Source organism: Mesoplodon densirostris, chromosome 5, assembly GCF_025265405.1.
Source record: "Mesoplodon densirostris isolate mMesDen1 chromosome 5, mMesDen1 primary haplotype, whole genome shotgun sequence".
Classification (NCBI taxonomy): Eukaryota; Metazoa; Chordata; class Mammalia; order Artiodactyla; family Ziphiidae; genus Mesoplodon; species Mesoplodon densirostris.
Window position 1 is genome coordinate 118143713 of NC_082665.1, and position 14509 is coordinate 118158221.

Genomic DNA, 14509 nt, shown 5'->3' on the forward strand with positions numbered 1-14509 from the left:
GCAAGTAAAATAAATACTAGGTTAGCTTCATCATGCAGATAAAGAGATTATAGCCCAGAGAAATTTGACTTGCTCGGAGTAAAAGTGAGTGAGATTGAAGGAAAATGATCCTATGTCATCTAACTCTACACTCTATACAGTCCCACGTATTGATGCTTGAGATATTTTTTTTCCCAGCCCAGATTCCAACTATGTTTGGAGGCAGTACTATGGTGCTTTGGCACCTAAGAGACCTGGGTCTCAATTTCTGCTACAAATACCTATTAGCTATGTGAACTTGGGTAGTTCACTGAGCCTCAGTAATAATAATCTGGGCCTTGATTTCTCATTTATAAAATAATGCCTACCTCACAAGTTTATTTTGAGAATTAAATAGGATGCAAGATGCCTCTCCTGGGTTAGTCCTCTCTTTTTTTTCTTCTCAGCAAAAAGGATTTTATTTGCATTGTCTGTTAGGACATTTCATAGTTAGGCAATTAGAATGGTTTGATGACAGAATGCCAGATATCACTCAGATTTTAGAAGGTATTTCTGTTCCCAACTCAGTGGATTATCTAACAGCAGACACTCTCATATCAGTATCATTAAAATGGTGGTACAGATGATGGTGGCCTAGAGCTTAAGCAAAAAAGTTAGAAAGTTATTAAAGGAACCACAGCTAAGAGCAAAATAAGGAAGGTGACAAGGAAAAAGTGATGGCCGCCCTGCTTGGTGCTGTTTTTCCAAAGAGCCCAAACTCTGCAGTGAGTGAAACAGATACGGGCCGGTAGTGTGTGAAAGAGTGTTGCTGCTTGGGAAAGAAAGGAGGATAAGGTTATTTCTCATGGGTGCATCCTCTGACTCATTAAAGCATTTTAGCTCACGAGGCCATGCCTCCTGGTTCCTTTCTTAGGGTCACATGAAAATGAGTAGAGGGTGGATCATCAGGAGAGGGCTCTTCAGGAAGAGGAAAGCTCCTTTATTGCAGGCCTGTGGGCAGCGGTGTGCGGGCATGCATGCCCACACACACACACACACGCCTGAGTGACTTCCACATATAAATAGCACCTCTCTGGCCCTCTGTAGGAGTCCTGAAAGAGGAGCCTCCAGTCCAAACCTGCAGGAGTTCCAGCTGAGGCCACAGGAGTTCAGACCCACTCTGAACACGGAGCCCTTCTCCAGGTTCTTTCTCTCCCATCCTAATTCTTGCCACCGGATGCAGGTAAGCAGAAATGGAAGGGCCCAGTGAGGGGATGGCCAGGGAATAGTTTGGTCTAGCAGTTAAGAGCACAAACTTCCAACTCAAAGGAGATCTGGCTCAACCACTGAGCAGCTGTGTGACTTCAGGCAATTTGTTTAACATCTCTTTGCCTCAGTCTATCAACTTCAGGCCTTTACACATGCTTAGAATACTCTTCCCTTCCCAACTTTGCCCGTCTAATGCCTTGTTGTCAAGTTTTAGCTCGTACAACACTCCTTCCAGGAGGCTCTGCCTTGCTTCTGCAGATAGGATTAGGCAATCCTCTAGTGCTTCCATCACACCTACAGCTGGATTGTTCTGCTCCACACTTGCTCATTGCCTGGTTCGTGTCCCCACCAGACTTTAAGTTCCTCAAGAGAAGAGTCTGTCTCTGGTTCACCAGAGTGAATAGTGCCTGGCAGATAGTGGTCACAATAAATATTTGACTGGTGAAAGAATGATAAAAGTCTGGCTAGGTGATGAGTTAGGTAGAGAGACACACAGAATTTAAAGTCTTTTCCTCTATGTGACTCAGCTGATCACTTAAACTGTTGCCCAGACATCTAGGTAATGATTTGTTCACCCAGCCAGGATCTCAGGTTAGAACAGCACCCCCCCTAAAGCCTGGGTGTAAGGTTTTACCTTATGATCCTGCTTGTCTCTTCAGATATCAAATTAGCCAAACTCTTTGCTAATCTCCTGGCTCACATTTGTGGAAGCATTTCTCAGAATGTTGTGATTTCTAGGGGAACAAATCAAGGGGAGGAAGTGAAACTCCAACTGAGCCACAGCCCTCCTAGATGCAGCAGCCCAGCAAGTGCTTTTAGCAGATGAGTTGGACAGCCAGGATTCTCTGAACCCCCCTCATCCCAAAGGCCACACTCAACTTAGTTTTCCCTCTGCACGTTCATATCTTTTAGCTTCCCTTCTAAAACTTTCCTGATAAGAAAAATTTCCAAAGAAGAGATTGTCGGGGTGGGGAGGTTCATGTCGGTGATCTATTGTCTAGACAGGCCTTACTCATAGGTGGAATGATTCAAAGGAGGCTGAAGGCATTCCTGAACAAAAGGTTCTTCCAGCTGGTGGTCTAGAGTGTGCCTCAGTGTCCAACCACACACCAGTCCTTTCTTGGGCCCTTGACAAAATGTCAGTCATCTGAGAGGCATGTGGGTCAAAGTCGTTACTTGTTAACACCCTGGACACACACTGAGAGCTCGGCTCTCAGTGGCAGGAAGGTCTGGGGAGGGAGGCTGCTTCACAAACTGTTTGGGGGGGTTGTTATCACACAGATGCCCTGCCCGCTGACAGCGGAGCGGGCTCCTCACCCTGAGGACCTGTGGAGGAAGCAGCCAGTACCATACCGGCTTGGAGGACGCTTCAGGAAAAGAGGTCTCTGTGGTGGCCCCCTGGGGGAGGGGGCAGGGGAAGGGACAGACCATCCCTCCTGATTCCTGGTGCCCCCTCTTCCCTCCAGGCCCCATGTATCCTTGGAGTAAGGGCCACTGTTCCTCCGTATCCTACCCCCAACTCCTCCAGCGTGTGCCCCCCTCCACAGAGACCCGAACTTCCTTTCATCAGGGATGAGTTATTTTATTCACCATTTGAGAAACATGGCTTAGAGAGCAAATACCCTGTGGAGAGGGCACACGGTGAAGGCAACTCATCCCACTAAAATATTAGCAATTGCATCAGAAAGTTCCCTGCTGGGAGGAGCAGCTGAGATGAGTTTGGGCTCTGAGATTAGGGAAGCAAATGTCACCAAGGGCTGAGGAGGCTGGGGAATGGGGGTAGGGGCGGGCAGGACAAGAGCACCCCCTTTCCTGCCCCAACCAAATGGCCTGCTCAGTGCTGTGTCTAACACGAGTCTCTATATAAGCTGAAGTCTGGACAAACAAAAAAAACCCTAGGCTAATGAAGTTTTTTTTTTTTAATTAAGTTCATAAATTGTAAAACCGTTTTTTAAAATGTATGATAAAATCAAAATTTTGGATAGTCGTTCCCAGTAAGGAGTACAGGAAGATGTTAGAGAGGGCACACCTGGGGCTTCAATAGTATTAGTGGTAAGAATCTATTTTCTAAACGAGTTGTGTTTACATAGGTGTTGTTCAATTATTCCACACAACTAGCAAGAGCAAATATATTATATACATTATGCTTAATTCTTTAACTCTGAAATATTTCATTATATATGTAGGTGTATGTATATATGTAAAAGAGAGATTGGGGTGGAGGCTTTGATCTATACATATTTTCTGGTTATGGGCAAAGCTGTGTGTTAGGAGGGGAGCATCAAGAGCCTTAAGCTGAGCCAGACATGTAACTGAATTGCAAAGTGGCAACAACCCACTTCTTGGGGATGTCATGGTACTGACTTTTTTCAGATCCACATTGACATGACTGTACCCAAGTATTACTAGTCCTATTCTAATTCATATTAAAAAAAAAAAAGTTCACAGATCAGTGAAAATTTAAAGGGGAGAAACGGCTATAAGTAAAGGTGTGTAGGAGGCATTTTACAACCTATCTAGACATGACATTTTAATTTGTAATCAATTTTATTGATATATAATTAAAATATAATAAAATTCACCAATTTTAAAAGTAGTTTGATGAGTTTTGTCAATATATATATGGTTGTATATTCATAAGAATCTAGATATAGAACATATTTATCACCTCAAAAAGTTTCCTTATGTACGTATATTAATCCCCTCTTCTATTCTCAGCCCCTGGCAACCACTGATCTGCTTCCTGTCACTAGTTCTGCCTTTCCTAGTGTTTATAATTTCATATAAACAGAATCATACAGTGAGTAGTCTTTTGTTTCTGGCTTCTTTCATTTAGCATGATTTTGAGATTCATCCATGTTGTTGCATGTATCAGTAGTTTATTGTTTTTTATTACTTAGTAGTAGTACTAATTGTATGGATATACCACAGTTTATCTGTTCACCTATTGATGAACATTTGAATTATTTCTCACTTTTTTGTATTTCTCATTTTTAATTGATTTTTTATTGTGGTAAAATATATATAACTTAAAGCTTGTTATTTTAACCATATTAAAGTGTACAACTCAGTGGCATTAATTACATTCACAATGTTGTGTAACTATATATTACCATTACCTGTTTCCAAAACTTTTTCATTACCCCCAAGCAGAAACTCTGTAAACATTAAGCAATAACTCCCCATTCCCCCTTCCCCTCAGTCCCTAGTAACCTCTAATCTACTTTCTGTCTCTATGAATTTGCCTATTCTGGATATTTCATATAAGTAGAATCATACATACTTGTCCTTTAGTGTCTGGCTTATTTCATTTAGCATAATGTTTTCGTGCTTCATTCATGTTGCAGCATGTAACAGAACTTCATTCTTTTAATGGCTGAATAATATTCCATTGCACATATATATATATATTTTTTTTTTTTTCATTCATTCATCTGTTGGTGGACACTTAGGTTGTTTCCATGTTTCTAATTTTTAGTTATTATGAATAAAGCTCCTATGGACATTCAAGTACTAGTCTTTGTGTGGGCATGTGTTTTCATGTCTCTTGGATAAATATATAGAAGTGGAATTACTTGATCATTTGGTAAGTGACTGTTTAAGAAACTGCCAAGCTTATTTCCAAAGTGGCTGTACAATTTGCATTCTCACCACATATCTGTGAGAGTTCTAGTTGTTCCACATCCTCACCAACACTTGGTATAGTCCAACTTTTTAACTGTAAAAATTCCAGTGGGTATGTAGTAGGATCTTATTTTGGTTTTAATTTGCACTCCCCTATGTTAATGATGTTGAGTGTCTTTTCATGTTCCTGGTTGTCATCCATATAGCTTTTCTTTTGTGAGATGAAGTGTCTGTTCACATCGTTTTCCCATTTTTAAAAACCATTGTTTGCCTTCTTTTTTTTTTTACATTATTTTATTTATTTGGTTGCGCTGGGTCTTAGTTGTAGCAGGCGTGCTCCTTAGTCACAGCTCGCAGGCTCCTTAGTTGCAGCATGCATGTGAGATCTAGTTCCCTGACCAGGGACTGAACCTGGGCCCCCTGCACTGGGAGTGTGGAGTCTTAACCACTGCACCAGCAGTGAAGTCAGAATTAAGTCAGAATTAAGAATTCTTTATGTATTCTAGATACAAATCCTTTGTCAGATGTATATGAGGTCACATTCACATACATATTAACAAAATATGTATTGTGAGGGCTTCCCTGGTGGCGCAGTGGTTTGGAGTCCGCCTGGTGATGCAGGGGACACGGGTTCATGCCCCGGTCCAGGAAGATTCCACATGCCGCGGAGCGGCTGGGCCCACGAGCCATGGCTGCTGAGCCTGCGCGTCCGGAGCCTGTGCTCTGCAACAGGAGTGGCCACAATAGTGAGAGGCCCGCATACTGCAAAAAAAAAAAAAAAAAAAAAAAAAAAAGTATTGTGAATAATTACTCCCAGCCTGTGTTTTGTCTCTTCATTTCCTTAATGGTGTCTTTTGAAGAGCAAAATTTTAATTTTGAAGTAGTTTAATTTATCACTTTTTGTAGGTTGTACTTTTTGTGTTCTATATAATAAATCTTTATCTAACCGAAAATCCCAATGATTTTCTCTGTTGTTTTCTTGTAAAATTTTTATTAGGTTTAGATCCATGGTCCATTTCAAGTTAATTATTGAATAGGGTTTGCAGTAATAGGCAAAGTATATATTTTTGTTTTGCATATGGATTGTTCCAGCATCATTTGTTGAAGAGACTCTCCTTTTCCCACTAAAATACCATCTTTTTCAAAAATCATTTGATCATATTTGTATAGCTCTATTTCTGAATTCTCTTGTCTGTTCCAGTGGTCTGCATGTCTGTATATACCATTACTTTGCTGTCTTGATTACTGTAGCTTTATAATGTCTTAACATCACATGATGTAAGCCCTCCAACTTTGGTCTTCTTTTCCACATTGTTTTGAAAAATCTAGGTCTTTTGTATTTCCATGTAAATTTAGATTCAGCTTGTCAGTTTCTACGACAGAACCCTGCTAGGATTTTGACTGAGATTGCACTGATATTGAGCCTTTTGATTCATGAACATGGTATATCTCTCCATTTATTTGGGTCTTCTTTATTTATCTCAGTAATGTTTTATAATTTTTAGTGTACAGGTCTTGCACAGATTTTGTTAAATTTATCCATAAGTATTTTCTATTTTTATGTTATTGTAAATGATGTTGTTTTTTAACTTTTATAATTTATCGTTGCTTGTATATAGAAATACAATAGAATTTTTGTATATTTAATTTTTTATTCGGTAACCTTGCTAAACTCACCTATTAACTTTTTGATAGATTCCTTACAATTTTCTACACAGATAATCATGTTACTGTGAATAATGATATTCTTACTTCTTTCTTTCATACCTGTGGCTTTTGCTGCTTTTTATTTTCTCATTGCACTGGAAAGGACCTCCTGTACAATGTTGAATGGAAGTGGTAACAGCGGACATCTTTAAAATGACGTCTTTTAAAGCAAGAGGATGACACCTTTAAAATTTTGTTTTTCGGGCTTCTCTGGTGGTGCAGTGGTTGAGAATCTGCCTGCTAATGCAGGGGACACAGGTTCGAGCCCTGGTCTGGGAGGACCCCACATGCCGCAGAGCAACTAGGCCCATGAGCCACAGCTACTGAGCCTGCGCGTCTGGAGCCTGTGCTCCGCAACAAGAGAGGCCGCGATAGTGAGACGCCCGTGCACGGCAATGAAGAGTGGCCCACGCTTGCCACAACTAGAGAAAGCCCTCGTACAGAAACGAAGACCCAACACAGCCAAAAATAAATAAATTAATTAATAAACTCCTACACCCAACATCTTCAAAAAAATTTTTTTTTGTTTTTCTGTATCAAGTAGAAATAATCACTGGCTTTAATAGAGGTACAAGCAAATTATGATGGGGTGAGGAGCGTGTGTGTGTGTGTGAGAGAGAGAGAGTGGGAGCTGGCAGAAAATGGAACAATTAACTTCTATCCATTGAGAAATATTTATAAGATGCAGAGTTTTTAAGCAAGTTCCTTGGCTCTTCTTGATCTGACCCTAGGAGGTGACAGTGCCTCTGGTCTATTTCCCCTTCTCCACCGTATGCTCCTGGGGTTTCCCCTACCCACCAGCTCCCAGTAACAGAGCTACCATGACCCTCTTTCCATTGGTTCCAGGACAGTGTCTTCTCTCTGTGTGATGGCATGCTCACGGACCTGCTCCCAAATACTGGGGCTGAGCCTCGGGACTACAGCCCTGTTTGCTGCTGCGGCCAACACAGTGCTCCTCTTTCCTAACTGGGATGTGACCTACCTGTTGAGGGGCCTCATTGGCAGGCATGCCATGCTGGGCTCTGGGCTCTGGGGAGGAGGCCTCATGGTAAGTGTCTGGGGTTCCCTGGGTGTGAACTCCCAAAGTGCCCCTTAGGGGTGGAGCAGCGAGGTGGGGGTGGGGGGAGTGTTTTGATTCCTTGAAAAAAGGCTTGAACTAACAAGCTGACTGTGGGGTCTATAGCAGCTCCAAGGGATAGAAGACTCTAGGAAGACTGGTCAAATGTCGCTGAATTTTGGACTAGGCAGGCTTGGTGTGAATGCTGCTATTCATAGTCACATTAGGCTAGTCATCTAAAACTGGGTCCTGACAGTCAAAGCCAAGCCCTCTGGGAAAGGTAGGGTAATTAAGTCCATGTGAGATGTCTAACCACTCTATTTCAACAGCCACAGGTGGCAGCTAGAGATGTAAATTACCCAATCTCTTTTTAACACTCTTCCCTCTTCCCCTAGGTTCTCACTGCAGCTACCCTCATCTCCTTGATGGGCTGGAGATATGGCTGCTTCAGTAAGAGTGGGCCCTGCCAAAGTGTAAGCACCCGATTCCACTCTTCTAATACCTAGAATGTCCCCACATTCTATTACTTTAGAGGCAGAGTGATAAAGAGACAGTTTCAGTCTTGGGGTTTGAAGTCAGGTCCTGACCGTACCTCTCTAAGGGTCTAAAAACCCTAAGCTTTTGGGCAAGTTTTCTGAATCTCGGATCCTTCTGTAAAATGGAAGGTAACAGGATCAAGTCCAGGGAGGAAGTGCTTAATGAACCATAAATGTCTACACACATGTGAGGAACTGTTCTTTTTTATTTTTTTATTTTATTGATGTATAGTTTACAATGTCCTGTTAATTTCTGCTATATAGCAAAGCGATTCAGCTATACATGAACTGTTCTTACTAGTTTTAGCCTATTGAACAATATGGACATGAGTTATGTACACTGTAGTCATGTGTCATTGATAGAAAATTTCCTGGCTATTTTTCTTAATTTTTCTTGGAGTTGAAAGATTCTCCAGAGATCATCTGATGACTAGATTCTAGTCTAACCTCTCCATTTTACAGGTAATGAAGCTGAGGCCCAGAATAAATTTGCACTTTATTAATTACAGCAACATCTATATATATTTGAAAAATCTCAGTACATAAATGTATAAGATATATTGCTCATTCAGTCTCAGACACATGAATTTGTGGCCTTTTTACAGTAACTCTGCATCCTGCTTTGATATCTACATCCCACATGTTGGGAACCCTGCTGATTCAGAATTGTATGTTAAAGAATTAAATATAAACACCCACACATTTCATTCCCCATCTGTTCTCAGTCATGTCTGGTTTTCCCCTAGGCAAGTGGTTCTCGGACTTGAATGTGCGCATCAGAATCCCTGCAGCATTTGTTAAAACACAGATTGCTGGGCCCCACCCCCAGAGTTTCTGACTCTGTAGGTCTGGGGTAGAGCAAGATGGGGAGGGGGGGAAATTTGCATTTCTAACAAGTTTCCAGGTGATGTGCTGTTGCTGGGACAGGGACCACATTTTGAGAACCTCTGTCCTAGGCTTATGTCAGACTAATTCATCTTGAATCTTGTAACTTAGAGTCAAAACTTACTACACAGCTTTCTGCGGCCCCTCTCGAGTTCTAAACCAGTTTGACATCAGTGGGAAAACGACTCTGATTCTGTATAAAAACTACACACACACACACACACACACACACACACACACACACACACACATATATATGTTTTATTTAAAAATTTAAAATATGTGTTTTTTGGGAAGGAGAAAAAAAAATCTAGTATCCTGAGAAAGAAACCAATCTGGAAGTTAGAATCCTGCCGAGGAAATAAACGCATTGCTATCTTTTGGGAAGGAAATGAGTGGTGCACAGACTAGAAAAGTACAATGACAGAACCCGAGTCATTTCAGAGTTGACTGTAATTTCTCTCTGTCTCTGCCTCCCTCCCTCCCTCCCTCCTTTTCTTCCTTCTTTCCCCTCTTCCTCCCTTCCTTCCTTTCATGCTTGATCTGAGAAAGAGAGGAATCAGGGATGGCAGCTTGGAACTTTTGAAAAAATACAGCTTTCTTTTAAAAGGGTCAGAGGGGGGCTTGCGATAACCAATCTGACCCTTTAAGCCAGAGACTGAATGACTGCAGTCTGAGTGACAGTTTTTGATACCATCTGCTGAGAAGCTCTGAAGAGCCTGCTGAATCAGGCTGAACCTGATGCTGGGACCAGGTACCAGTGTTTCCCCCTTCTCCATTCCTTCTTTCCCACCCCCTCCTGGCTCTACCCAGTGAACCCTCATCAGCCAGCCCTACCTTGGCTATGCTTTAAAGGAGGTGCTGTGGGTAGGATCATCCCCATGACTGGGGAAGGCCTGAGCACCAGAGAAGTTAGATTTGTCCAGATCAGCCCACAAGTCACGACCCCCTCTCAGGCTCACTGTTTCTTCTCTCCTTCTGCAGATGCTTACTGCTCTGTTGTCAAGTGGCCTGGCTTTTCTTGGAGCCTTGATCTGCTTTATCACTTCTGGAGTGGCCCTGAAAGATGGTCCTTTTTGCATGTTCGATGTTTCGCCCTTCAATCAGACACAGGCTTGGAAACATGGTTACCCATTCAAAGACCTGCATAACAGGTAAATGGATGGAAACTTGGATTTGCAGTCTCTTCAGAGAAAGAAAGACACAGAAAGGGATTACAAACTCCTTTTAGTCATGCATTCTAGCATCTTGCTTCTCTGATGCTCAGAAAATTGCAAATGCAACAATAGTCACCCTCAAAAGTCTAGTCCTACGACCTGAGCTGAGGGTGAACCCAGGTTTCTATCAAGGTTGCTGGGATTTTCTTACTTATTCCACCCCCTGGTCTCCTTATTTTTGGGGATAGGAATTATTTGTATGACCCTTCACTCTGGAACTCTGTCTGCCTGGAGCCTTCTAAAGCTGTCATTTGGCACGTGTGCTTTTTCTCCGCCCTCCTGTGCATCAGCCTCCTCCAGATTCTCCTGGTGGTCATTCATTTCATCAACAGCTTCCTGGGCCTTTTCTGCAGCCTCTGTGAGAAGTAACAGGTAACGCCCTCTTTTTTTTTTGATTAATTAATTAATTTATTTGTTTTTGGCTGAGTTGGGTCTTCCTTGCTGCGCGGGCTTTCTCTAGTTGTGGCGAGTGGGGGCTACTCTTAGTTGCAGTGCGTGGCCTTCTCACTGCGGTGGCTTCTCTTGGTGTGGAGCACGGGCTCTAGGTGCACGGGCTTCAGTAGTTGTGGCACGCGGGCTCAGTAGTTGTGGCTCGCGGGCTCTAGAGCTCAGGCTCAGTAGTTGTGGCACATGGGCTTAGCTGTCGCGAGGCATGTGGGATCTTCCTGGACCAGGGCTCGAACCCGTGTCCCCTGCATTGGCAGGCAGATTCTTAACCAATGCGCCACCAAGGAAGTCCCGGTAATTCCCTCTTAAACATGAGTGTTTTCATCATGAGCTGCCTTGAATCTTTTCTGCAGGAGTGGGTATGAATTATAAACAAATTTCCCTTTTAGGTAGTCATGTAGTAATAATAACAATAATAATTCCTTGCATGTATGTCGAATGATACAATGCATTTTAAATCACATTGTAGGGACTTCCAATGGTTAAGAATCTGCCTTCTAATGCAGGGGACAAGGGTTTGATCCCTGGTCAGGGAACTAAGATCCTACATGCCATGGGGCAACTAAGCTGTGCTCTCTAGAACCTGCACACCACACCTAGAGAGCCTGCGTGCTGCAACTACTGACCCCGCGCACTCTGGAGCCCACGCACCACAACTAGAGAAGACCGTGCGCTGCAACGAAGAGCCGGCACACTGCAACAAAAAGATCCCGCGTGCCGCAACTAAGACCTGATGCAGCCAAATAAATAAATTAATTTTAAAAAATCACATTGTAAACTGCAAGATGATATATTAGTAGAAGAAATGATTATCATTATTATTGTGTAGGAACTTATAGTCCATAAAATGTCCTCCAGCCATGATCTCATGTCAGCCTCTCAAAAGCCTCATAAAATTGGCCGCACGTTACAGATGAAGTTGAGGCTCCTAGAGGATAATGGACTTGCTGCCCAAAAGCAGTCAGTTAGGTTCAGGTAAAGTCAATACCTGGCCCCCTACTTTCTAAATTCAAGTTCACTAGCTTAATGGACTGAATTATGTGCTCCCAAAATTCATAGGTTGAAGCCCTAGCCCTCAATGTGACTTTGGAGATAGGACCTTTAAGAAGCTAATTTAGGTTAGATGGGGTCATAAGAGTGGGACACTAATCGAATAAGACTGGAATCCTTATGAGACAACAAGTACATGAAAAGATGCTTAATATCACTAATCATCGGGGAAATGCAACTCCAAACCATAATGAGATATCACCTTATACTTGTTAGAATGGCTATTATCAAAAAGGAAAGAAATAACAAATATTGATGAGGATATGGAGAAAAAGGAACCCTTGTGCCCTGTTGGTGGGAATGTAAACTGGTGCAACCAGTATGGCAAGCAGTATGGAGGTTCCTCAAAAAAATTAAAAAAGAACTACCATATGACCCAGCAATTCTACTTCTGGGTATTTATTTGAAGCAAACAAAAACACGAGTTCAAAAAGATATCTGCACCCTCATGTTCACTGTAGCATTATTTTCAATAGCCAAGACACGGAAACAACTCAAGTGTCCACCAATGGATTAATGGATAAAGAAGATATGGTACACACACACACACACACACACACACACACACTCACACACACAATGGAATACTCTTCAGCCATAAGAAAAATGAAATCTTGCCATTTGTGACAACATGGATGGACCCAGAGGGTATTATGCTAAGTGAAATCAGTCAAAGAAGGCCAAATACCATATGATATCACTTACATGTGGAATTTAAAACAACAACAATAGCAACAAAACCAGGTTCACAGATACAGTGACAGACTAGTGGTTGCCAGAGCTGGGGCTGGGGAGTGAGAGAAATGGGTGAAGGGAGTCAAAGGTACAAACTTCTACTTATAAAATAGTTAAGTCATGGGGATATAATGTACAACAAGGTGACTATAGTTAATAGTACTGTATTGCATATTTAAAAGTTGCTAAGAGAATAGATCTTAAAAGTCCTTACCACAAGAAAAAAAAATTTTTTTGTAACTAATGTATGGTGCCAGATGTTAATGAGACTTATTGTGGTGATCATTTTGCAATATATACAAAAATCAAATCTTTATATTGTACACCTGAAATAAATCTAATGTTATATGTCAATTATACCTAAAAAAGACATTGTAGAGTGTATTTCCAGCATAAAAGCATGATTAAGTTTCAGAAAGTTTATTCACCTATATTAATAGATTTAAGGAGGAAAAAATCCTAATGATTTCTTCATAAATGCTGAAAAGGCATTGATAAAATTCAACATATATTCTTTTTTTTTTGTTGTTGTTGTTGTGGCACGCGAGTGTCTCACTGTTGTGGCCTCTCCTGTTGCGGAGCACAGGCTCCGGATGCGCAGGCTCAGTGGCCATGGCTCACGGGCCCAGCTGCTCCACGGCATGTGGGATCCTCCCGGACCGGGGCACGAACCCATGTCCCCTGCATTGGCAGGCGGACTCCCAACCACTGCGCCACCAGAGAAGCCCCCAACATATATTTTTAATAAAACTCTTAAGAAAATGAGAAAAGACAGGTCCTTCCTTATCATAATACAACATATCTATCTCAACTCAAAAGTCAGCATCATGCTTAATGAAGGAATACTAGAAACAATCTCATTAAGGTTGCAAATAAGATGATGACACTCACTATTGTCACCATCATTTAATGTTGTTCTTGAGGTATTAGCCCAAGCAAGTATTCAAAAGGAAATTAACAGATATAAAATAGGAAAGAAGGTAAAGTTATCATTATATTCAGACAATATGATTACACATCTAGAGCACCCAAATAAATTATATTACAAACAATAAGAGAATTTCATACAATGTCTGGGTACAATATAAATATACAGAATCAAAAATCTTCATGTATACAAACAACAAGCAGTTAACAGGTATGGAGATGGGGAACTCCCATTTACATTAGAAATAAAAAAGGAAAAGAAGAAACCTAGTTACCAACAAAACAAGAATGTGAAATATTTATTGAAGAAAAGTAAAATATTACTAAAGGATACAAAATAAACTTAAACAAATATAAAGGCATGCCATGAACTTGGATCATAAAATATAAATGCCCTTAAACTAATCTATAAATTTAACATGATGAATAAAATCACTGAGATTTAGTGGAAGAGCATATGCAATAAGCTGGTTTTAAAGTTCACATGAAAAATGAACAACCTTGGACAGCCAGGAAACTTCTGAAGAAGGCAGTGAGGTGGGACTAACTCTACTAGATATTAAAAGCTAATATAAAACTACAATAATTCAAAAAGTGTGGTATATTAAATGGACAAATTTGTGCATCAGACTAGGGAGCCCAGAGATAGAACTAAATATTTGTGAGAATTGAGTATATGCTAAAGAGATGTGGGGAAAAAGAAAGTGGATGATATACCAGATCTGTCTCTCCATGGGAGCCCAGAGGAAAAGGCCATGTGAAGACACAGCCAGAAGGTAGCCATCTGCAAGCCAAGGAGAGAGGCCTCAGTAGAAACCAACCTTGTTGGCACCTCGATCTTGGATTTCCAGCCTCCAGAAAATAAATTTCCATTGTTTAAGCCACCCAGTCTGTGGTATTTTGTTATGGCAGCCTGAGCTGACCAGTGTTCAGTGCTGTTCAATAAGTGGTATATACTGAGTGCCCACTGTGTGCTCGGCACTGCCATGCATGCTGTGAATTCAAAAATGACTGAGACATGGTCCTTGCCCTTGGGCCCTGCCCTGTCCTTGAAGAGCTCATGGTCATGTTAGGGAAACTCATCTACTAATAATTTG

The 14509-nt window shown here is 41.5% G+C and overlaps 1 protein-coding gene across 1 annotated transcript; it reads left to right on the top strand.

The window, feature by feature from the left end:
- Nucleotides 1-1084: 1084 nt before the first annotated feature.
- Nucleotides 1085-10622, top strand: TM4SF19 (transmembrane 4 L six family member 19). The gene is made up of 5 exons (XM_060100144.1): nucleotides 1085-1201; nucleotides 7405-7606; nucleotides 8011-8088; nucleotides 10021-10190; nucleotides 10442-10622. Exons 2-5 carry the CDS (start codon nucleotides 7427-7429, stop codon nucleotides 10620-10622), a joined length of 609 nt encoding a protein of 202 aa, XP_059956127.1. The 5' UTR covers nucleotides 1085-1201; nucleotides 7405-7426.
- The last annotated feature ends 3887 nt before the right edge of the window (nucleotides 10623-14509 follow it).

Excerpts from the sequence above, each read along its gene's own strand:
- TM4SF19 (XM_060100144.1), top strand. The coding sequence starts at position 7,427 with ATGGCATGCTCACGGACCTGCTCCCAAATACTGGGGCTGAGCCTCGGG. Across the intron at positions 8,089-10,020 it reads AGAGTGGGCCCTGCCAAAGT|ATGCTTACTGCTCTGTTGTC; the intron begins GTAAGCACCCGA and ends CTCCTTCTGCAG. Across the intron at positions 10,191-10,441 it reads TTCAAAGACCTGCATAACAG|GAATTATTTGTATGACCCTT; the intron begins GTAAATGGATGG and ends TTTTGGGGATAG.